Source organism: Bombus flavifrons, chromosome 6, assembly GCF_040668555.2.
Source record: "Bombus flavifrons isolate JBK064 chromosome 6, iyBomFlav1_principal, whole genome shotgun sequence".
Lineage (NCBI taxonomy): Eukaryota > Metazoa > Arthropoda > Insecta > Hymenoptera > Apidae > Bombus > Bombus flavifrons.
In genome coordinates, this window is record NC_138447.1 from 16179501 (window position 1) to 16205552 (window position 26052).

Genomic DNA, 26052 nt, shown 5'->3' on the forward strand with positions numbered 1-26052 from the left:
GTTTCCTTTCGTTTGTGTTCCACTCTCCGTTCCTCCTCCTCCATTACGATCTCTCTCCTCCTCCGCCTCTCTTTCGTTGTATACTCTTCCACGAACGCGTAACTCGACCCGCAATTCGTGAAAATATATTTTGAGGGAGAGAAACCTTCCGACTGTTTCCCTAGTCTTTCCTTGAAATTTCGTCTACGCGTGCATATGTATATTACTTTCTCGCGTATCTATGTGGCAACAGACCTTTCGACGATCAAACCACCCGTCTACCCACGCTTTCATCCTTCGCATCCGCATTATTAGTTTCAGGAACCTTCCGCGGGAAGGAGATCCGACAAAGAAGTTAATTAACTTCCACGTTTCTTCGTCGCTCAAATAACGAACCGAGAAACGCACGAAGCGTAAACGGTGTGGACGATTTATAATTCATTCCGGCTCAAAGTAACGGGGGAATGATGCGGTGGTAGCGTTTCGAAGCAAGGAATGAGAAGAGAAGGAAGCAAGGGGATGATGATGCGGCTGTCGAAAAACGTTCGACGTCCGCGACCCTTTTCACGTCGTTTGAAACCCAAAGCGGAAAGCGGCATCGGGAAAAGCGTTTGCTCGTGCCTCTTCCTCTTCCTCTATGCTCGGCTCCTTTCGTGTAAACAATAATCCTGCCGTGTAAACAGTTTGATAACGAGAAGGGTGCAAGCTAGATCCCTTTCTCGCGTTCGCTACCCCCACGAGAGTGAGGTTTGAGAGTTCGTCCGGTGGAAAGGATCCGGCGTGTACGCGCTCAGACGTACGCACGCGCGTTTCCGCGCTGCGTTTATTTAAAAACATTGTTTATATAAAGCGATGCAAATGCCACGCTCTCGTATTTGACGTGCAAACAACCGCCGTGCCGCGTCTCCGCTGCGGCTAATGACGCTCGTCTGCCGCTCTTTTCGGAGCCTACCACTTCGACAACGATCCGCGAGCATGCATGCAATGTCCCCGCGTGTTCTACACGGCCGGAAAAACCGCTGGGAACCGCGTTTCGATGTTGGAAACTCGGATAGCGCCGCCTGTAACCACACTTATCGGATTCACCACACTTCATCTCGATGGGATATTGGAATTTACGTCTCGCAGCGATACGAAAGAGATGGAATTCATTGCACTTTCCACACGTGGTAACGTAAAAAGAGAGAGAGAAAAGAAATATAGCAATTTCACGATACAAGAAAAAATTCGTACAGAGGCAGCTATGATAGTAGCGAAAAAGATATGACATTATATTAGAAGATCATAGAAGAAAAACATGATACATCTTGTTTTTCGTACGAGTACAATTTGAGAAGACACTTTTATTTTTTCCTTTTTTCCAATGAATTTTTTCCACTGTAATTTTCATTTATTAGAATAGAAATATGTTAGGTTTAAGTTGAGCCTACAAATGCGATTATGGTAATGAAAGCGTATTTGAATAATAGATATAAATCTATAATGAGACTGTCGTTACAGGCGAATGCTACGTAATTAATGATTTTAGAAATCTTTCGAACATAATTTCTTTAAAGGCAAGATAGAAGTTAATATCATCGGAATGAGTGGGTTCTGTGTTGCTCTCGGTGAATCCAATTATCAAAATTCAATATTATTTCTTTTGATCCTGCGCTGAGCGTGTTAATAAAGTTATTACGGCATCTTGAGATTGTTATGGAAACGATAATTAATTAAAATTCAATTTAGACGAGGTTAAAACACGCGGAAAATCAGTATTTAAATTCGCAAGTATCAGAACTGTTCGCGTGACTCAGGAATGCTCGCCGATGTTAATATAGTTGGAATGATTTAGGAAAGCCGACGTAAAATAATATAAACTGTATGGAATAGATCACAATTTCAAGAACAAACATCGCCGACGAGGATAATTAATCGAACGTCAACAAAGAAATAGATATGAATCGTCTAATGCCACGATTAATTTCTGGTTAACATCGTAGATACAGTACAGTCTTCAAAATTGGTTGGCTCATTTAATTAGGTAATCCTCTAATCACTCGGAGCAGTATATTTCAATGATACAATCTGTACACGACGTTCCCTGCATTTATTTCCTCATCGTCCCCTGATTTCATCGCAGTGCGCCCCTCTCAACAGCCAAGTTACAGGATGTTGAAATCCACCACCATGACGATGCTCCCCTATTCGTTACACCTACCCTCGCGTAGCTTCCACCCTCGCAAAGGTGTTGAAATTATCGATCCTCGGCGACTTTCATTTAAATGACAATTACCAGTGAGCGAATAGTTGCGCCATTTCGTTCAATAAATCTAAAAGAAATCGCCACTTTTGGCACAATAGAATAGGAAATAAAAGTTACTTCGTACTTACAAAGTAGGGATTAACTCGTCGAAACAGCGAGAGAGTCTGATTCGCGGTACAAAGCAGATGAACGGCTGCAGAAAATCATCGCATTGAAACACTTTGAAAATCCGGAATGCGGAAAGAAAAATAGCGACGAGTGGAAGAAGAGAGCAACAGGAAGCTGGTGTAACAAAGAATAAACAAGCGGGTCAAGCTTTTAATCTGAAAATTCGAAGCGCGAGTTATTTCAATTTGTAGCTTCAACGAGTCGGACGAGCACGGGAAAATACTTTCTTAAATAACATCATGGCGCGTTTCCTCGGTATCGTGCACATTCGCGATTCTAACGTAGAAAAAGACGAGGAAACACTGGCTTATGCAGCATTAAGCTTAGATCTCTCGGTTTTCATTCGAAAGATTCCATGGATTCCAAGATTTCCATTGCTCAGATGCACTTAATCTTATTCGCGCGTCGCCTATTTAGCAAATAAACATTTCAAGCTTAATTGCACCTTAAATTCACTGTTTAAAGAGACACAAACCTTTTATTTCCATTTCCTATGATCTTATTGTACTTTATACTTTATATAATTTATTCTTGCGAACACGATATTTATTGCGGTGTTCTGTTTAAAGATCGAGCTCTGATAATGTGCGACAAGTATCTATAATGTGTACGAGAAGTTAATTTATTAATTTCCATTTGCAAGTTAATAAACTGCTCATAGAGCAATGTAAATTCTTCTTGTTAACATAGTGTTCCTGTATGCAAATTAGGATTTGAAATTAATAAAAATGATCCACTCTATTAAAACATAATCTGACAGCTAATTTGGCTAATGTTAGATGTTTTCTTAACGTGATCACGCATTTTTCACGAAAGTTCTATTTAATTTCTGCATCTTCCCTTCCTACGTTCATACCGTGATCAGTTTCTCTAGAATCGCTTCTACAGACCATCTGACTATTGTGCAAGTTTCTAGGGAGTTTCTTCCAGTTCTAACAATTTACTTTTATGGACAGCGTCCAAGCCGGAACAGGAAAGACAATAGGAAAATAGGAACGAGCTTTCCTTTGACAATATCTTCCTAAGACTACTGTGACGAATATAACATTGCAAAAAATTTCCACATTCGCGGAGTGCCCCTGCTGTAAGGTGGAATTCATAAAGAGAATCCTAGCAACGTGACGATTCTACATTTTAAGCGTAGAGAGATTTCAGTGGCAAAAAATAATAGAGTGAAGACACCAAGGAAATGTTTCCGCAGTAGAAGACACTGCAAGGACACCATAAAGAATATCAAAAGCAGAAGTAAACGAAATCATCACAAAATGAAATGCGCTGCTGAATATACAAGATAACTCCAACACAGAACAAGAAGTAAAATTTTAGGTAAATAAGAGATTTTTTGTCGAGGTTATTTGATGTATAAACGGAGAAACTCGTAGATAAATTGTAAGGTAGAAAATATATTTTAATACAGAAGTGTAATTATAAGTAAGAATACAATTTGAGCTGGTCCAGGTCCGCACGCTAGCTGTGTTACGCAATAACTGAAAACCCCGAAACCAACGACGCTTGTCTACTGTTTATGGTCTGCCTTCGTCGCAGTCTTTTGTCTGTACACTGTCGATGGCTTCGGTGCTTGAGAAAACTAAAAAGACCAGATGTAGAGTTTTCTTAGAAGTGGTGACCATTTCAATATTTTTCAATTGTAAAGTCGTTTGAGAAATATACTATTTCGGAAATTCGAGGAACTCCTTTAACTTTATCATTTTATTCATACCCTAGATAAACCTAAGGAACCACCATAAACATAATCTTTTTAATATAATGTTTATAACTTACTCTTATTAACTTGGAGGAATCTCTAATCCTGTAAGTGCTTTCGGTTTATGTATGGCCCTTAGGTTTATTGTACGCTCTTACAAATTACGGAGAAAACGGGTATATACCTAACAGGAAAGGCGGGTTTTTCCCACGAACAATGTCACCAACAAGCCACGTTGGCAGGAGGCTTCGCGAATCATCACCCTCACTTTCCTAACGAAAAGCGTGAACAACGAATCCGCTGTCTTCGTTCAAAAAACACACTCATACCGAGCTTTCCTCCGTAATAACACGAGAACGGACTTTACTTGTTCTACAGCGACAGATCCATCGACGTCTCTGGACTGGATCTGCGACATTAGGACAGTCAACATCTCGGACTGATTCAACGACTACAGAACAGTCGCCACATCTCTAAACTGATTCTCCAACTTTGGAACAGTCAACGTATCTGCACTGATTCTCCAACTTTGGAACAGCCAACATATCTTTATCGGGTTCACCCGTCAATCATTCATCTACTTCGTTCATCTCTAAGCACCAGCGTAACTAGCTTTTATATAAAGTTATTGGAAATATGTAATATCTTTGAACTGTTAATCAAGCGCTACTCATTAAAACCACCTCTATTATCCTAATCGAAATAGGGGATCGATCTGCTCGTGGCGTCGATTATTCTAATCGTAACGGGAATTTACGACTCCCGTTGACGCGCTTCCTCGCGATCGCGTCTCCCCGCGACTGGTCGATGAAACAATAAGAATACCTGTATTTTCCTTGTGAACAACGTCATCCAAGAAATCCGTCTTATTTCCGTTTACGTTTACAACCGATGAACGCCGTATTCCGAGACAATCGAGAATCTACCGCATCGAGCTTGAGATTATCTCGATCGTCGGTGCGACACGAGCAGTCTCGGTATACGGTAGAGCGTCCGGAATTTCCTGGATAATTTGGCCAGGGCGAACCGCCAGCCTGTGATTTGCGAGCTCCCGATGGATAAAGACGATCCGCCATGGATAAGACGTCCAACCCAGACAGTTGCAAAGAGCGAGGCGATGGCGAGGCAGTACGAGAGACAAAAGGGGGTTGGTAAGAGAGAAACGGATATCAAGAAAGGGGTAGGAAGAGGGCAGAGGTAAGGAAGAGGGTAGGCAAGACTCGACAATTTGCCATCGAGTTTGCGAGCGACTTCCTGGCAGCCTGAAGCTTCGTCTCCTAGACGAAGCGGAACAGAAACTACCTGGGTTAATCTATGTGAGAACCTAAGCAGCTGCCTTTGGTAGAAGGAAGCCTGTCCTTCCCTTATTTCCTTCAAGTTGACGGCGAGGAGAAACAACGGGCTTACGAAGCCAGGTTTCTTAGCCCTGCCGCCGGCCTCTCGATTACAGTTTACGCGGAATGTCAGGTGTTTGTGTATTATTACTGCAAGCAATTTACCTGGAAATCGATACTTCTGTCTCGCGGATCCCGCGAAGACAAGCGTACCACAAGTAAGAGGCACGTGGAGTTTGCTTATTTACGCACCTCTGGCTAATGCATGCGACGGCAGCAACCAGTAATAGCTTCGTATTAATATAATAATCAACGTTAATTATGCCGTTGTCGATTCTCAAACAGGACAACAGGAAATATTTTTCTTTCCTACAACGATAAAGAGAAATGAGTTGGCACGATATTAAGACTTATTTCCGAAGTAACAAAATTGCAAAATTGGCATATATATCTTATTTCGAAGAAAGAATCAACGCGTTCAAGGGACATGGTTGTCCTCTCCTGCATTTTTTTCATGATCGAGCCAGTACTTTTCAAAAATTCATAAGCTCCCAATGCAGCAAAGTCAGACTTTTCTACAGAGTAATAGAACTTCCTAGCAAAGTGTATATATTATGCACAGACGCTCGCAACAAATTATGGCTCAGAAAATGAATTCTTCGCGTACTCCTGCAAACGAACCTCACAGAACGATGGCTGCGGTGGTTATTATCTTCGTTAAATATGTCTGACATGTCTGATACGACGTCCAACTTACACGAACGTATCAAGACACACTCTAAATCAACATAGTCTAACAAAGAGTACTTTTTTTTCAAACAAACATTCTCGTATCTATAAAATATTATAACAAGTACTATATCTGAAATGTCTCATACGCTTATGCATTTTATTCTCATTCTGCGTACTTCTGTGTCTTTAAGTTAAGTTAAATTCTTAAACATCCGTAGTTTATAATAGTAAGCAACCTCATAATTAACACGTCGTACGTCTTATTATAAATAATAAAAATATACCTGTCCAATAAAATTGACCAAACTCTTTTTCTTTCTGTTCCAGGTAAGTGTCCTCGCGGCTCCCTTTCGTCGATAAAATTTCGGGTGTCCAGCGGTGCGAAAGCTGCGTGACAGGCCGGCCAGACGCCGATGAAGAACGCGGTAGTCGAAAGAGAATGGCATGACTCGCGGCCAAATTGGACGCCGGAATGACGAATCGTCGCGGTGCTCGTATGCGAAATTCAATTAGGCCGGGTTCAACGGTTAGCCCCGCGGCCTGCCTTCGAACGAGACCCGCGAGACTACGAGACGAGGAATGGCCAGTCAATTTCAACCGGCCGCGATCTCGAACACGATCGATGTCGCGGCTGATCGAGACCCGGCCCCCTCGGTCCACTCGTTTTTCCTCCGTTTCTCGATACTCCGCGCGGCCCTTGAAATATTGACAATCACGCTCCTACGGCGTGTAAAGGATTAAGCGGATGATGCACGACGAGCTAGATCGTTCTGAGGGCGTTTCACGGGCTCCGTGGAAAAAATTGCGCTCGCAAGCTGGAACGTCGCCGCTTTTTCAGGCCCGCGTTATCGACGAACGCCGTCAGAAAACGCTCCAGTAAAATTAAGCGTCAGGATTTCTCGGGAGATTCATGCTAATTCTTTGTTTGCTTTTTGCTCGGTGATTGATCGCCGACACTCTCGACTGTGTTGAAAAATAGAGGTGGGGAGTAAAGGTGGAACGGATGAAATACTGGTTTCTAGCCGTATAGTGCATGCACGCATTATCCGAGTGTAATCGCGAAGTCCCGAATTCGTTTCGGCCAAGTCCATTGTACTTGAGCTTTGTACCTCGGTTAGTAATGGCTGAAAGAATTTTAGTGGATTTATGAGAAGGCATGGCCAGGTTGCATTATCGTATACTGCTCTGATATCGATGAAGATGTACTTCGTGACAAGAAGGATATATCGTTTCTGTTCGTCGTTGTAAGAAAGAGGAGGCGCGTAACTCGTTGCATTGTGATTTCACGAAGTTACACGTATGCTTGACAAATTAAAATGAGTCGACCATTCAAAGTAAATATGTGGAGCAGTTCGAACATGGGGTTAGATGATACCTGGAACTTGGTCGCTTTGGGAAATTTGCCGAAGAAGTTTAGGTATTTGGGGACCTGTTCGTACAGTCGAAATTAGTTTGCCAGGCAATTTACAGAACATGGTCAAATGAAGAAATATTATTTTAGAAAACCATATAATTTCGAATACACTTCTGGGAATAATGGAGTACAGAAATCAATAACAGGGAACAATTTAAATTAGAAACCACACTTTAAACGTAACTTCTCACATTATATTTCTGGAAGCTCGTTTCACGTGATTTATCTGTTAAAAATTATTTTCCAATTGATTTGGAAGATAGCAAAAACTATGATTAACTGCTTTCCCAACTTTTACGATATATCTATATACTTGCAAATTCGCGTAAACGTTGGTTGCAGCTAACAGTTCCTCGAGAGCAAATAGGATTATAGTATAGCGATGGACGACACGGCTGGGACGTCGTCGCGTCCTACAGGCAGCTGGTTGGCGCGGCTCCGAGCTAATTATTATAATTCCCACGACAACGCTGGCGCATTAAAAACTAATATCCCTGATGGGAGGTCAGAATTAATCATCGCCGGAACTGGACGTAACCAGTGACCCACTGAGACCGTGGACACGGTCCAGAAATAAGTAACTTCTCGAAAGGCCATCGGTCTCAACTCGACCTACGTGTCCGGTGAAAATGGCCAACTTGCGAATCGAAACGAACCGAGTTCGTTGACCTGTAAAAGGAATGCGCTCGTCGGTGATTAATGGCGAACCCCCACGATATTATCATTAAAGGATTGTTATTTATTTCCGGTGCAGCCGACGCATTTTTAAATCGAGACACTCCTTCCTTAGCGGTTCCTCAGATAATCGCCTGTTCGTGATACTTTCAATGGCACGATCGGTGAAATTGGTCGTCTTGGAACGTTTGTCGCGAGGTAAAACGAACGCAAAATGAATTTCAATGGAATTTATACATCGAGCGTTCACATCTTCGAAATTGCTTTTATTATGTCGTAGAAGTTTCGGTTAAAATTGTTGTATCAAACTTTCGATTTTGGAAATTTCACATTTCGTTCGTTTGTTCAAAGGTACTCGAGGGGTTCAGAATTGGCTCTGGCAACAAAAATCTTTTTTCATTCGGATTTAATAATCATTAATATTTTGTACCTTGTACCGTGGCACGGTTACGATCAGCTTCGATAGTTAAACCAGCAGTCCTTGTTTAAGCGACAACGGAAACGTGTCACAGAGGCGACAGCTCCGACGAAATTAAAATTCTTTCGGCGGGAAAGTCGTAAAAGTGTACGCTAATTTCCGGGACGATCGCGCCGTAACGCGAGATAACGACCGCGATAACCGATTATAGGTCTGAATTATGATGGAAGTTTAAAACTGCCCCGCCTTCAATGGTAAACGCAATTAATTAACGAGAAACCGCCCGCTTATGAATTATTCGCCCGCCCTCTTTGCCTCCTTTCACCATCGCGTGGCTCGTGTTCGTAACATCAACGTTGAACAAGAGGCTGACGATTCCGTATGAGAGCCCGCGTGCCATGAAAAGACAAATGTCCTCTGGAAATACGTCAAGAAAGAGAAAATCGTTTCGCCTAATGTGGCTCGTCTCTTCCTTCGATGCTCGCTTCCGCTTATGAGAAAACATAATAAATTGTCACGTCGAAAGCAATCCCTGACAAAAGAATGGCTTTTCCAATTGACATTTGACGAGCTCGTATTACTGACAGATCGTTATGACATCGCATTCGATTACCCTAGATTCTGGCAGAACGCCCCTTTCGATTAGACGAAGCAATCGAATTATCAACTTCGAATTGGATCTACTAGCTTCCTATTAAAACTAGTTCGTTCCCTTAACTACGAAATTTAAAAGAAAAATTGCCCGAGTTATCGATCGATCACGAGTAACGTCGTTAGTGTTTATAACTGTTATAGAACTGTTTATAACATGCTATATTCCTGCTTCCTGGTATTCTATAGAAAACTGTCCAGTTCCATGCGAGCCAATGATCGTACTAGAGCAGAGAGCAATTAGATCGATACTTTCAGATGCCTCGTGACCCTTATTTATTCAAGGAAGCTTGCTTGGACTTGACCAGCGTTTCGTGGAGGTCAAACACCTGATTCTCGTGACGATACCGTGTTCGAGGCTTAAGCGTGCGACGAAGTGGGACTCGTTGGGACGTTTTAAAAATGACTGCGCCACTCGAACCGCCTACGTTCACTGACTCGCTATCGTTTCGTCTAAAGTGTCGTTGCTATCAAGGAGGAAAAGAGTAGTGGTACACGAACTGCTAGCATTGTGCTCTCAAGACCGGGAATTGCAACCGCGCGAGACTAGATAGCTTTAGATCCGATCAAAGCCTAAGGTAGAAATTTATTCCACGCTTAAAATCCGGAGTAAAGGTGTCCACGAGAAGCGAAAGGCAGGCAACGAGGTGTTTTTTACTCGGTAGTCGATCGACAGTCGTCGACAATCGCACAGAATGGCAATATTTCACGCGGTCGTTTGCGCGTTCGAAGGCTAAAAGTTAACACCGGCACTTTCCCTGATCGGAACTATTATTATTCTACAAGCGTATATTAATTTAAAAAAATAGAAATCCGCGGACTGTCCGGCGTACTGATGGAGTACGTAATCTCCTTTGCGCGCTCTTCTTTCCTGGATAGGAATATGCACGATCGAGCTCATTGGTTTCCGATTTTCTCATCGATGCCTGGCTATTCGGCCGAATCAGGCTCGTTCTTAAAAATAAAATTTCCTCCAGTGCAAAGCGCGCGCAGCATGGAAATTAACGTTGGACCAACGTTTCGTGTTATTCCATTTGAGCTGCCCCATAAAATACATCGTTAACGAGTTTTCACTTAAACGAACATTTAATAGAAAAACAAGTTTGCTCGATGTCGAAAGCTTTCGAACCTTTCATTTCCAGAAATAATTGAATTAAAACACGAACTCCGCTTATTTCCTTGACCGAGAAAATATCGGAGGCAACGAAGGTGACACCTCCCCGCCGTTCGCATATTTATCGAATGAAAGACTAATGATCGCCGGGGGAAGAAGCGAATGGCAATAGCTCGGGCGAGCCTCGGTGACAGATACCAGCGTCGGTGGATCGATCGACTCGGAACGAAATAAAATATGCTCGCGGGAGCACGGTCGTAATTACGAGCGGCGAAGAAAAATACCGCGTGTCATTACCGGAGGGTTAAGCGAAACTGGTCCGATTGGTTTGTGCCACGAGAACAGCAGGTTGGAACGAAGCAGCATGGAGAGAGGGTGGAGAGAAGAAGAAGTTGGAAGAAAGACACGAAGAGGTAAGAGGGAAGAAAGAAAGAAGGGCGAAACGATCGAGAAGAGGAATTACTCAGATAACTGAGAACGTGGAACGAATGAACGTAGGGAACGAAGCGAAACGAGCAAAGCTGTTTGGGAAGGGGCAAAGATGGAGGCTGCACTGAAAGCTAGGGTGAAAGGGACGGCTTGCGTGCCCGAGCACGAGTTCGGTTTAGCTTCCGGTGGCTTGCATGCTACGAATCCACTTGTATTAGCCTGGTCGTACGAACTCCAGGCTCGTGGAGCTTCGATTACGTCGACTTTACGCCGCGATAGCAACAGAAACGTGTGTCTATAAGGGTATGCCTAGTACACGTGGTCGCGATAGAAGCCGTTCCAACCAGAGTTCACCCACGTCGCGAAAGCTAATCGCGTCGGTTGAATTAATTCCGCGGCTGAAAATGGCTCCTACCGACACGTTGGTGCTCGCTATTTCGAGGAGGATGGCTATCGCTTCGAAACGGCTAGTCGCCTTTTCCTCGATATACATTTGGGATAGGTAGTACGTGGTCGCTCAGATTTCGATTATTGCCCCCCAGAGCAATAGTGCGAATCGTTGATGAGCAATTCGGTTTATCGAGCGTTATCGGGAGTATGCTTGGCGAACAAGTTGATTTTGATTGTATAGGGAAGTGCTTCATTAGCAAACACAAGATTAACTAAACCCGTTTCTGGTATGTTCTATTTGTAGAATTTCTTAGAGCTAGATCACATCAGTATTAAGACTTGAGCAAAATAAACTACTTGCACTCTATAGGATTAATATTATTACTGAATTCTTTAAATCAGAAATTACAAGTTACTTTTTGTGCGACAACGACAGGTCGGTAACAAAGAAAAAGTCTACAAGTGAATTTTATTAAAAAGTAGATTACAAGTCAGCTAACTGTTCCATTCAAGATGAAATTATAAACTCGTAAAAGTAAGCTACTTAAGACAACTTGTCTCTCGTCAATTTACTAATGTTATTGATTATTAAACTGGCTTAGAAGACCTGTTTATTCCTCGTGATAGATCAAACGTTACGATTGTTTAGGATCGACTGGCGTTTACACGTAGTGTACCGACTAATAAAAACAAACTACCGCCTATTACTGTGGGAAATAACTATTGGAACGATTGCTAAGAACTAGAGATGACGAGAACCATTAGACTAGAGATGACAAGTAACTATTAGTTATGACAAGTGACGACTACGTATGACGAGTACCGACTTGTTGATGAGTAACGACTGACAATGGCAACTAGCAACTACGGAACACGATTAACTACGGCTTATTTCTAAAAGGCGATCAATTCGCAGTCATCTCTTCCAATGCGTCCGTAGCGCGATATTACCCTTGAACACAGGTAAAGAAGTTGGTTCCTGGTGGATAGCGACTTGGCAACAGGGCGACGAATCCCCCCAGTTCAAGACTTATCATTACAAAATACCGAGAACCGTTAAGCCCGGTATCTTAACGCTTTACCGACCGATAACCGATTAATCGGTTTTGTCGCCAACGCTTACCGACTGATAGCCTATTAATCGACTTTTTGTCGCCAACGCTTAGCTACCCATAGCCTATTAATCGGCTTTTTGTTGCCAATCTTTCTCATTATTTGAGCAGTAATTTGTTATTTAGTACTAACGTACCTTGCTCAGTTGCGTCAGTTGCGTTGCTTTGTAAGCTCCCACAATTTTATACCAATTTGAAAAACTTACCATTCGCGATGAACGAAAAGAATGGTATTGGAGAGTCTAAACCGAAACAAAGCCAGCGCCAGGAAAAATCTGCACCCGAGCTGCCTGTCGGACGTGCGTATGCTGTTAAACCGCTAGCGGTCGATAAAGTGTTAATTCCAGAAAATCCTTTGAAAAATCCTTTATAATAGCTTGCTAGGAAATGAACAATGACATCTAGCAAACGAATTTTCGCTAAGTGCGGCATATGGGCTGCAGGCCGGCCTGTTAAGAAAATTTGTTGAATAGCGAACGAACAATATCTATTGCGTAGTCTGGTAGGATATTTTTATTCTTATAATTTGCTCGAAACTCATACGCTTACCGAACGTACTATCCACTCAACCCTCATCTTTAACGAGCAAAACGCTGTTCATTGAAAAGGATCGTCGAAGCAATTCGGACAATTTCGAGGAAGAAACACAGACGAAGTACGTGTCGACGCGACGAAAACGGGCCCGCTTTTTTATGATACTTCGAGCAGGGCTAGTTAAGTTAAATAATAAATGAAGATTGGCCCGAACAGTCTGTGCCGAGGGTTGGAACCGAGCCACTTTGATGTCTGGCGGCAGCCACCGATTATGGAATCAATTATTGCACGCCACTCTCTTTCGTTCTACGTCCCTTTTTCGCTGGAGTACCGACGCGGCTCGCCTTTCAGCCCGCCTCGCGTCGAATTCAGCCCCCTCCCTTTCCCCCAGTCCAAAAGGCCAACAAGTCCTATCTCTGTCTTCTGCATGTCAGCGTGAAAGAAGAAGATTTATTCCGTACAGGAAGAAATTGCCCGGTCGAACGGAGTCACGGAGATTCGATTCCACGAAAGGTCAGACCAGTGCAGGTTAAGGTCCACCCGCGTGTACAAGGATGCCGCTATTATCGTCGTATAATCTACGCCAATTACCTTCAGCGTACGAGAGTATCGCGGAAACAGGACCCTAACTGTCAGTACGTGGTTATTTCTTTCGGTTGTGAACCGATCGATCGAGTTCCAGCTTAACGACAAACCGTATGATTTCGATAAAAACACCGATGCAAGCAATCAAGAAGTAATTATATCGAAAACAAAGTCTAAAGTGCTCGAATAAATTGCGTTTCAAACGTCGAGTAATAGAAGAGAATGAGGAGATGAATTTTTTATCCAAAAACGTATACTTTATTACAGCTGATGAGCGTCTATAATACAAAAGCGTATGGTTGTACTCTATGAATAATGTACAAACGCGAGAACAATATCGGAAATAATATTGGCGCTATTTTATTATAAATCGTCCGTCAACACTGACTTTTATTCTTCTTGCTCTCTTTGATGGAGATCACGTAACGTTGAGCGACTTTTAAAGGCGGCGAATACCCATTTGCGTAATTCGCGTCCTCAAATAAGACTTCGTATTCCTCGGTGGCTGTAGTGGGTGGTTGGTTCACGACTGCCTTATAGAAACAAGTCGTTTGAGGGTACAATGCCATCACGATGGATCCTTTGGGGAAAAGAGCATGAGGATCTGTTTCGGGATTAGCCCTCATCAATGGAAGAGGCACCACTCTTCGTCTCGACAAGGTGTGCCTGTCCTTTTGCTCCTCGTCGATATCGTCCACCTCGTATTTGTTCGTCGTAGGATTGAATTGAACCACTTCTGCCAAAATCCAATCCTCTTCTTCGGACCCCTTTACAAGGGCAGCCACCATGTCTCCCATTTTCGCGATATACGTAGGCTCTGCTGGGATTGCTCCACAAAGAGGAGGTGGTTTCGCCCCTGGTGTCTTACCTACGTACAAAGGGAGCGTTTGCGCGGTGCTCAACACCATCTTCATCAGAGCACCTCGACGGATAGTTTCTTTATTTCCTGCATTCCGAGCCTGTATCCGTCGTTCGTTTCTAATTGCTCGAATTTCGTTGATTTTTCCCAATGCTTTACGCAGAATCTCCTCTTCCTGCTGAGAGTCGCCGATCGCTGCATTGAGATTCTTCAGCTTCTGTTGATAATACGGGGATACCTTGTCCTCCGGTGTTACTTTCTCGTAAGTTTTTATAATATTGTTCAGATTATGCTCTGAACGAATCCTTTGTGTTTCGATCTCGTGCACCAAGTGATACAGGTTCTTCAGTCGTTCCTGTATTTGGGTAGCTGCTGCATCAGCTGTGAATGGCATTTTGGATCGTTGAAATGAACGTAAAAGGAACTCGTGCAACCGGGTGTTTATCTTTCCATCTTCTGCCTGTGCATCTGAATACGCGCTCTGCGGATAGAAATAATAATTCTCCTTTGTTGACGAAAATATTCCAGTATAACTTAAAAGTTTATAATTATACATTACATCATACGCATCTAAATATTACGAAATACGTAAGATACTAGAAGGCTAATTAAATTAATTGAAAAAAAAAGAAATACCAGGAAATCTCCCATCGCGGAAGATTTGAACATGCGACCTCTACAACTAAAACTTTACACGCTGTACGCCATGCCACAACATTTCAGTTTTTGTCAATTAAATTTCAACGGTATTTAAAGCATATAATGACATATCTTATTAATATATATTAATTTCAGTAAATATCACTACGCAGTTGTAATTCAACGATAAAATCTCATAAAAACAAATTAATTTCTTCTCAGGTAATTTATAGGAAACCGGTTAGACAGCCAAGTTGATGAATCAACACAAACATAAAATGGCAGACGGTCGTAATAAAATATATGGAGATATAAACGTACCTCATTCTGCAGAAGAAAAATCAGTGTCCAATTCTTTGTAGTAAACTGTTGAATATTCACCTTTCTAACACGAAGTTACAGACAGCACTAAACCGTTTCAACGTCCTACAATCGACTGTCGGTTCGCTTCTGCGCCATACTACTTCTCCCACCATTCTCAATTCTCTCTAGCACACGAAGCTTGGCTAAGGTAGTGCTGCCAGCTCCAGGCAAATGCTTCAACCAACCAAGCCGCAATAATTTTGTCCGTTACAATATATATATATATACCTTTACAGTTGAATTTCTCGTTAATGATTTATATGAAATGTATTGTAAAATCCGCACGCGCAAGATGCCAGTTATAAAATGAAATGTAACGTAAATAACGTGGGATTAACAATACGATTTCACGAATCGACAACAGAAATAACGGTTATTTCAATGCACGAAACGAGGCGCTCGAAACAAATGTGACGTTATTGCAGCTTTCGGTGCAACAGACGGAACCAAGAGATTGCAACATTTCCCGAATATTTCAGTGTATGCACACTTTGACAGGAATCTGCACAAAGCGCGTGGGGCGTCGACTATTCCAATTTCGTCTTTCTTGTCAATGTTATATTGGTTTCTTCCTCAAGAAAATGAAACAATCTCGCGGTATTTTCAAACAAGAGGATTTCTTGATAGTATAGCGAATAGAAATTTCTGTAGAAAACACAACTGCCGCAAGAATGAGGCGATGTTTATACGTATATATTTTATATTTCTTTATATGTCTAATAATCTATATTAATCTCACAGTGAAACTGCACTCTATAATGCATTTTATAAACGTAATCGCAAGTTACAGAAAATCAATGACGGAGTACTCGTGATAATCAAGTAAAGACTTCGATAAACGACCTGAAGAATAATCAATTCGTTGGTAAATTACACGGCCAGCGATGGTCGCGACAACTCGCATAAATCACCTAGCGCGGAAAAGCTCTCTATCGTTCTTGTTAGGTGGCGGATGATGTAGCGCCTCGACTCCGGTCTGATCGTGCATCAGAGGCGGTGTGCATCATCGCTAACGGCCGATAGCGATGCGAAACGCTTATAGTGGCTTCCCCCCGAAGAATCCCATGAACATCGCTGGGAGAAACTGCGTTCCAGCGTGAGCGCACCATAAACGTACATAAGTGCAAGGCGGCCAGGTTCTTACGAACTTCGTGACCTATTCGCAATGAGATGCGTGTCACGCGTGCCACTGGCGCGTACGTGGCTCTTACACACACGTAAGTCTGAAATTACAGCCGATTCAACCTGTTCCCAAGCGGTGTGAACAATGAGCCCGCAGAACGCGTGGGTTGAAATGTTATTTTGTTATTTTGGGAAATTTCCATTGATATGCCTGCGTGGGTTGGTTAGCAGCTAGGTAAGAGGAATATAATTTGTTTGAACACAGAAATGCAATTTCTTTGTTAGTCTCTTTCGTCTTTGATATAGGAGAATATAATTGATCGATACTTTAAGCATATGATTTCGCAATATAACTACCTTTTCTAGGTAGTTGCAATAATCATTAAGTGACATGGCACTATAACCGGACAAAAGGGCTATACATAAAAGCAATAAATTATTTGTACCTGAGCTATTTCTATAGAACAGAAGGCATTGTTCGCTCCGATTCTAAAATAGCCAACAACTTTACATACGCGTCATTAAAACTATTTTCAACGGATGATAAAAGTGAGTATGAAAAAAGAACTGTAATCGTCTGGTAAAAAAAAAGTCATTTGTGACGATGACTTTGACGCATGGAGTACGTTAACTCTCCAAACATCGTAGTCACACGTGCTTCAGTCTTGAGAAACTCTCTCTCACTCTCTCTCTCTCTTTCTCTCTCTCTCTCTCTCTTTCCCTTACCACTTTGTAATTATTACTCCTTTTGATTTATCCCTCTACCACGTCCATTTGTAACGAAGCCCCGGGAACAAATTATTTGCTCGTAAACGAAGAAAACAATAAATGATCCGACTTTATTATTACTGGATATTAAACTCTAATAGATTATCCCGGATTCGGTTGATCGATAGCGTCTGTCTTTTAACTCTCGCGTAGTATTAATTCCATTTTATTGCTGGTACCACTTTCCCACATACCAGCATGACGATCACGTTTCACCGAGCTTACGTGTACAGATAATATCCGCGTGCAGAGACCACGAGTCTGTCTCACACGCAACGATCCTAATGATCGAAGGACGTCGAAATTCAGCGGGACTCGTCAAACGCGCATTTGCACGGTCGTCGTGGTTCTCGTAGCCTGTAGCATTAACGTTACAATGTTTATTGCAACACCGTGCGCGCGCGTGTTATGCAAGACAGATACAACGCTTGAAATCAGCAGGATATTGCGGGAGGGATCGTCTAATCTTATGGAGAGTTCGTCGTATATATCTCCGTTGCTGCTCGTGCAATTAGTGTACATTCGTACATACACGATGTATTATCAACGACCATCGTCCCTGTCATTTTGTTTCTAAGCATTGATTTATTGCCGGCGCGGTTGGCAGGGTAATTATTGACTACCATACTGGCGTGCTCTGCGTACTTTTCCTTGGCAAAATCGCGAACTGATAAGCGTTCGAGCGCTCGCTCGCGTCCCGCGTCTTTTGCATATAATGCTGAGAAATTCATTTGTCTTTAAATATGATTCATGGGTTCCTCTATGCCTCGATGCCATTGAATCGTTCTGTACATGATAATTAGACATCAATGGGCCGGCGTTGTACGCCGATTAACAATTCAAATCAGCAGACGTTCTTACGACTTACTTTGCATCAATTAGGCATAAAATATTGTTCTAATGGCCGGGCCAGTACTGGCTACGTTTCAACGAGTACGATTTCTTCGTTGGAACAATTTCCTTCGGAATCCCCGTCGTTTTCTTAATTACCTACACTCCCATCCACTTTTCACAGAATTCTGCTCGTGTAAATATTTTACAGGCTTCATTGAGCTACTCTAGTGTACGGCAAATGCCTAGAAAAGTAGGAAGGTTAAAATGTAATATTTCTATTCTTAGAAATTCGTCGCATTAATAACTACGCATCTACCGGAAAACGATGTTCGGTGTTAGTTACTCATTCGTGGACTTTATCGTCGAAATTCACCCGCTTCTTCGTTGAGTGTTCGCAGGACTCGGACGTGAAAATCAATTCCTTTTTGCTCGACAGCCACTGGGCGAGGCCCAGAATGGTCCATTAAAACCAGTATTATGAAAGGCGACGAGCTTACCACTCACAATCCGCGATATTACACCGTATACTCGTACGTGCGTTTTCGAAGCGCGAAACAAGGCGTCTAACGAGGCGTAAGGAGACGTCGGGCCCCGGGGTACAGTCGCGCACAATGCTATTCACTTTGCCACCCTGTCTGCTAGCTGATACTCATTCGAGCACATGGTTCGACCAACGAATGTGGATTTCTGGATCGTCTGGATCGCGTGTTTTTGAACATTCAATCTATTCAATGACGTTCTAGAATCAAACTATCCACGATCAACTTGATTTTCTACAAGTTTCTTAATTTTATTACTAGTCCCTGTGATTAGCGTGTAATTTCCAGAAATCAAACAATTGACCTCCATGTAGTTGATAAATTGAGTTTCCGTGTAATTCAACTGTTCAAGTTTCGTATCGAAAGATATGGCGTTTCCTTTATCTAAAAAATTCTATCTGTTACCATTTTCCCGAGAGACATAAACAAACAATAGTATTGCTCGATACGATACATTTATAGACAGCAGCATCAAAGAGCAAGAATGATGCGGGAAGGCGCACGCGCGAAATTTATCATTGCACCCGTGACATTTATGCGCGGAGCACGCGAACCAGAACAGTCAGAAAACACGAAGGAAAACAAAGAATCGCGTGGCAAAGGACGGAGGGATGCCGCATAAATCGAGGACATTGGTCGAACAAGTTCGATCGAACGATGCACGGATCGCGTATAGATCGACTTTCGATTTTCATCTAATATCGACGCTTTACAACGGCTGACTTAACGACCTGTTGCAGCCGTTAATCCGGCTACGATGCCGGATAGCAACCGGCATAAACGATATTTCAAACAAATCCTCGGCGCGGCTCGGAATGGAAATGTCAAACGCAGTGAACGTTGTTGCCGGTCGTTTCGACGTCGAGTGCGAGGCCTACGAGAGCAGGAAGAACGAAATCACGAGGAATTCAGCTCGTAAATCGAATCTCTGTTCGATGGCAGAAGGGAAATCGGTTCTTCGTGACTGGCATCTGTTTTCTCTCTTTTGTTTTGCGATCGGCTCGTTTGTCAAACGATGTAGCCGAGGAAACGAATTCGCGATCGAGCGGCTTTTCACGCGGCTAACTACTATACGTTCGAAAGGTGAAGAAAATTAGCATTCGAAGCCTCACGATTTCCTCTTATCCTTCAATCGCTGTGAAACTATTTTCTGGTGCTTGTTTATACAAAGGATAGAAAGTCCTTTCTCAGGATTAATAAAGTTCGTTACAGAGTATCAAAGGCGAATACATTTGTTTCGGAAAGATAAGAACAGACAACCGTATTAAGAAGTCACAGGGAAATTAAATTCGCGTGCAGAAATTGTCTTAAAGAAGAATCCGCGTCATCTGTTTTCCTAGCGCTGTATTATCGTCCTTCTAATCGGTTAATCGCCAGAAAACAGTATGTACCACTGCCTAATGTTGGCACAACTCGGATCCGAAATCCAGCAAATTACCATTTTCTATATCGAGCCACATTATCGATCATCTGGAATATCTTATTCGCGATTCCGTGGCGTAATAACCGCGCGAGGTGTGATGAAAATGAATTGACTGCGCCGTCGAATGGATTTACATTTCGCGAGATTGTAAAACACGAGGAGAACTCGTGGAGATCGTTTAAACAGAAACGGCCTGAGCCGTTTGAAAACGCCACTGTCTGGTTTACCCTTCGCTATCTTGTTCGTCCTATCAAGTTCTTCTAAACGGGAAAAGAAAGAAAAACAAATATGAAAATGAATAAAATTAAAATGATTTTTTACTCGATACATACGAAACAAGTAGATTAGCATAAGCGTGGCTTTAATTTGCACCCTTTATCTGAATTATCTCGTTTCCGGCCTGCAACGAGCGCGAGGAACACGTTCCAAATGAAACGTTTCCCTTTACGTAATCCTGTGCACGTGCTCTGATAAGATAAACTTACCGTTTATCATATCTCGTGGAGATTTCATGTTATAGTACAACGTTGATAGGGAAAAGAGCAGAAGATCGAATCGCTGATTCTATAAACGAGTTCCGCAGGATCTTGGTGACGTTTGATTTACGACAACGTCCGGTCGGAGGTGCCAGAATTCTAGATACGTTTCTTTTATTCCTGTGGAGACAGGATACGTCCCTCGGACTCTGTATAATTCAAGAGCACGGGCATTAACGCGATTGAATCGATGCTGTCTCCGCGTCGATCCCTTCGTCGTCCTTCGTCAGTCGAAATCGATTTCCCCGCGTTATACGCGTTTTCCAGCGCAAGCAATTGGTCGCACGGGATTGGTTAGTCCAGTATTTATACACGAGAATTTCTACCAAAGGTATTATTACATTTCCGAGATATCTCGTCAATATTCGTACGTACAGCAGATGAGTCACGTTGCAAATCGACGCTGCTTTTATCTCTGGATGTGATAAATTACCTACGCGAATCCCTTCGAAACTTATAAATATTGTGGCGACGTATCTCGGATCAGAAAGCAGGCTGTGTATAAACAAGAATTTTATCCTTCGATTAGCGTGGGTATATTATTCTCTTTATTCACCGTGGTACGTGCAATTTAATGTACAGAAGTTTTTATTGATCTTGTTTTAATTTAATTTTGATTAGATCGTTCACTTTCAAACTTTAAACGAAAATGCGATCGCGTATATGTGACAAGGTGAACGAACGGGAAAAACTGCGAGGGTCGTATTATTTTAAGCGGTGCGGTGCGATAGCTGCACTTGAATAATTAAAACGGCCTTTCCCACCTTTCTCGATGTTACTTTTTTTTGGTGGATTGACACCGGCAAAGGCGAAAGAAGGGAAAGAGTAAGCGTACGTGTCCGTCCGAAAAGTTCGGAGGCAGCGACAAGAGAAGAGGGTCTGAAAGAGGGGTTGAAACTGCGCCTGACTGACACGTTCGCCCCAGTGACAGGTCGACGAGCGTATTAATAATAAATGCAAACGGCTAACATCAATTTCTCTCTGACTTCCTCCAACCTAGCCTCACCCTCGGCGACTACCTCAAACCACCCTTTCTGAAATTTGCCTCCTCGAACCGAAGAGAGCTCATCCACCCCTTTATCTAGTCGCTCGTTTTGCTTACTTACACGCCAACCTCGACCAGACGCTTGTCAACCGGTCGACCCTGCCGAGACCCGGAGAAAGAGCTCGAGACACCGGACAAACTGCAAATTGGTACGAGCCTTGTCTTTCTTCTCTGTCTGTCTGTCTCTCTCCCTCTCTCTTTCTCTCTCTCTCTCTCTCTCTGTTCCCGTTTCTATCTATCTGTCTCTCTCTTTACGCTATCGTGTAAGCTTTTCCATGGTTTTGGAGCGGTATTAAACTTTGGTTAGGTTGACAATCAGCCCCGACCCGCGATACTTTCCCCTTCGAGTTTGCTGATAATTCAGACTAGCTTGTTAAAAGCCTTGCCGCTTATAACAGAGCGTACTCGTGAAGTTGACGTTTTAAACGATTTTCAAAATTTAATACGCAAGTTCAGAAGCTGATAAATACGCAGTTTGAAATTTCGTTTGGTTTATGGTGTTTTTTAAAGGAAGGTCGGCGTAAAAGCGTCTGTTCGAGTATGTCACAGCCATTTTCGAGGGAATTTTGTGGCCGACAATAAGATTTGTCGTAGAAGCCACGGAGCATTCTCCATCCGAGTTGCAAAACGAGGAACAGTCTTCTAGGTTTGCGCGATCGAGAAAAGAGGAACGACATACGAGAAGAAAGCGACTGCAGATGGTACGTCAAAGGAAACACGGTAGAGATTTCCCTCGTTAAATGGCTCTTTCGAATGCGATGAAAGGGGCGGGGTACACTGGAAAAGAGGAGCGTAGTTGCGACATGGCAAGCCACCTTTATCGGTGGCCAGATGCACTTCCTTCGTGGACAACCTCCTTTCCTTTCTTCTGCCGTTTTCCCTTTTTCTTTTTTTTTTCTTTTTCTTCTTTTTTTTTGCTAGTCAGACCTTAACAGCGTTCGATGTAGCGAATCTTCGTTTCGCATACTCCTGGATAAGAGCCAGGATTGTCGGTTGAGACCGATTCTTTATCTCTCCTTGGTGTAAATGGCGGTACGGATAGGGGAAGGGATCGAGCTGTACCGCGTGTTTCATCGATTAAACAAGACGAAGGGGTCCGAAACTGCTGGAAAAAAGTTTTCGAATACACGGAGACCCGGTCGATAACCGGGGCTTCTCATCTCCCTAACTAAAATCACGGTTCTCCACTTAGCGGGGGATTTATACGAGCCAAGTTGAAATCGAATCCTGTACGGATGGAATTTTAAATTCGCCGCGTCGGTTATAAATGGTCTCTCTGCTGCTTACCGCGTCGAAACTTACGTGCACTTGCCGTACAGAGTAAGAGAAGAACTGGAGCGTACGATCGATGAAAGTAGTTACCGCAGAGATACTGTTCGACGAAACAAAGCCACGCCGAGGACGGGAAACCGAATCGGAACGGCTCGGTCGAGAACGAGTTAACGATGTTCATCAAAGTTGCGGAAACAGGGCCGAGCACGAACGAAAAGACGAGACGAAGCCGCGGGATACGGGGGAACGAATTAACAGCGAACGAGATTTATGATAATTCCCGATCGGATCGCAACCACGACGAAGTTAGGCCGCGGTCTTAAGCCGACCAGTTTCACCGCGAAGTATTCAATTACATCATTTCAATAAACCCGACAAAGTTGTAGTTAATCGTTTTACGAGTCTACATCGTGTAAACGCCAATGGAAAACTGGTCTGCTTTATGCGTTTCCGGCTCATAGATAATTTATAAGAGAATTTTTTTGCCACGACTAGACACGACTGACAGCGTGAATAGGTGAGAAAAGGAAGAAATAATAAGATCGTGGTAATTTCGTTGTCAATACTACGCGCGCAATTACCAGTCTCGTAGCGGATGAGTCGAGTTGACGGTAATCTATGGGAGCAGTAGGAGAACTAGAGGATCGTTTCGCAAGCAAGGAGGACGGGATACAACCAGCGCGGGACGAGAAACTATACGTATAACTAAAAACATGAAAGCGTAGCGTGGACGCAAAGTTCCCGGTGAACACCGAGATAAATAGCATTGTAAACCGGCCAGGGATACGAGTACGTTGCTCGTTTACAGGAATTCCTCAAGTCATATATACCTTAACGCTGCCTTCTAAGCGACGTGCCGATCGTCGATCGAGAGTATCGATAAGTCGATCGATGCCGAATACCATCCCGGAGAAAAGCAGGAACGCGAAGTATAACTAGGATGAGGGAGGAGGAAGCGAATGAAGGTCTGAAAGAGAAGAAAAAATGCGTAGAAGGGGACGAAGATATGGAGAAGATACGGAAGGTGGAAGAAGAAGCGACGATGAGAAAGAGGAGTAGAATTAGAAGGAAAAAGTGTGGAGGAAACGCACGCTGGAAGAAGAAGAGAGAAAGGAAGCACTGGCTCGTATTGAGATGCCTGTATGCAAAGCGGAGGCACTCGTTCTTCTGTAACGAGCCACGACACGGTAATAAGAAAGCGAAAGGATCCCGTATGCGCTGCGAGCGCATGTTAATTACCGACAATTACAAACCCAATAAATACCGTATTTATGACTCCCCACGTATAAGCCAGCCGGCCGTGGGACGCACACCTACCAATATATCGTACGCACGGGTCGCACGCACCTACGACGCGTTGCTCCGGCTCTTATGGTTACAGGGCCGCATCGTCTTCCAATGAAATTTTCACTGAAATATCTTTTCAACAGTTGTACAGATAATATATGATTTTTTGATACTCTAAGTATGTTGATTTTCGCGCCGCTATAATTGTAATTAATTAATCCCCGAAGGAACGAGATATATTACACTATATATGCAGTTTGGAGTATGTGAAAGTTGGGCGGGTTATTCAGAAGTTATAGGAATCTCTCGTATGTGTGTGCAACGTTTTGCAACTATTTTGTTTGGTAGACAACAATATTTATTGAAATAAATTGCTCTGCAATACAATCTGCTTATTGTTTGTTTCGAATAAAGTTGATAGAAAATGAAAGTTAATGGATATATTGATGGAAGAGGTACAATGTGATATTTCAATTTCGTTATGGTTTACGATTCTACATAACCTTTAATGTCGTATAATTCCATCGAATTACTTGTATACAGTGATGCGACCTTTCTTCGAAGTGTAATAAGTTAACGCTTAAAGATCCGTCGAGATAGCTCCAATTATTCGTTAAACGAAAGTACGCAGGTTCATTAGGCAAAGTAAAATGAAGACTGCAAGATATTTTTCAGCTTAGAGAGTCAAATATAACGACGCGTCACTAATTTCAAATGAATTAAATGTCGAACGATCCGTGATACGTCCCTGGTCGACTCGCGTGTATTACTCACAATCAGAAGCTGATGCTTTTGCGCCCGCTTTATGTTATGTAAATGCAGAGTGTCGTTGGATGTAGCCAGCGCGGCGCGCCGGAGCTATCGGCCAATAACGTTCGCGCTTTTCTTCGGGCAACCGAGTGCCTGATTTTCCTGTGACTTACAAGCACGACTCTTTCTCTGTGCGCCGGTACCGATCGTACCACCCCGATATCTCCGCGACTCTCGCATTAAACCAGGACCAGCGTGTTTCTTTTTGCGCGGCGGACGTACCCGCAGGCGAGTCCACCGTGAAAACGAACAACAACGATCGGAGGCGCTAACGATCACCGAGATACGGTATGATTTGCGCTCGATCGATTCGCTGCGCTCGCAAAAACCGCCTTCCCGTAAGTGCCGTAAGTCGATTATTACTGCCACACCCCGTCGTTACGTATACAGTGTGTGTCCTGTGGCTGGATTTTCAGCAGCACGTGTGTCGTGCACGCCTAACAGGGTCGGAAGAATGCGGTAGAAGAAGGTTGTGGCATACGCGGAAGTATTCGTCGGTAGTGTCTATCGTTAGCACGAATTGCATACGCGCCGGTTCCTGATGAGGCCACGATGAGATCGTAATCAACGAATAACGCGCGGATGCGCGGCAAGCGTAGTATTGGAAATTAATTTCCGGTCCGAATATCTCGTACCTCTTCTCTCTCTTAGAGATCCAAGAACAGACGTCTTCCTTTTAAGATCGTTTCTACGTACGCTGCACGAGCCTCCGTGGCTGCTGTTACGTAATGGCCTCTGCAACTACGATTGGCTTTGAACAAATATATGGCTGGTATTATACGTACGAAAAGGTTTGTCTGCGAAAATTTATCAAAAAGGTGAAAACACCTCTTGGTATTCGTATCGTGGTTTGTAGCGTACAAAGAGAGGGTCATTTGTTGACGCTGTTCGCGTTCCGATTAATAATTAGCGCGTCACTGACACGAGGCGAAATTCGTTACGCTGTCGATGGACTGTACGACCGTACCGTATTGTATTCAACTTAATTATACGCCAATAAACTCGTTGCCTGAAACAATGAATAGAATAATAGGCGGATCGAGGATCCTATCGTTAACATCGACGAAACA

At 43.1% G+C, this 26052-nt stretch overlaps 1 protein-coding gene and 1 long non-coding RNA gene across 3 annotated transcripts in view; both read right to left on the reverse strand.

Annotated features, from left to right (window-relative positions):
* The window catches only part of LOC138181155 (uncharacterized), a 263147-nt gene that overhangs the window by 8332 nt on the left and 228763 nt on the right, over window positions 1-26052 (reverse strand). The gene's annotated exons all lie outside the window — the stretch shown is intronic.
* On the reverse strand, window positions 13721-15460 carry Sgf29 (SAGA-associated factor 29). The gene is made up of 2 exons (XM_069115195.1): window positions 15305-15460; window positions 13721-14825 (listed from the first exon to the last, which is right to left on the reverse strand). The coding sequence occupies exon 2, from the start codon at window positions 14736-14738 to the stop codon at window positions 13863-13865; it is 876 nt and encodes a 291-aa protein (XP_068971296.1). The 5' UTR covers window positions 14739-14825; window positions 15305-15460; the 3' UTR covers window positions 13721-13862.

Excerpts from the sequence above, each read along its gene's own strand:
- Sgf29 (XM_069115195.1), bottom strand. The coding sequence starts at position 14,738 with ATGCCATTCACAGCTGATGCAGCAGCTACCCAAATACAGGAACGACTG.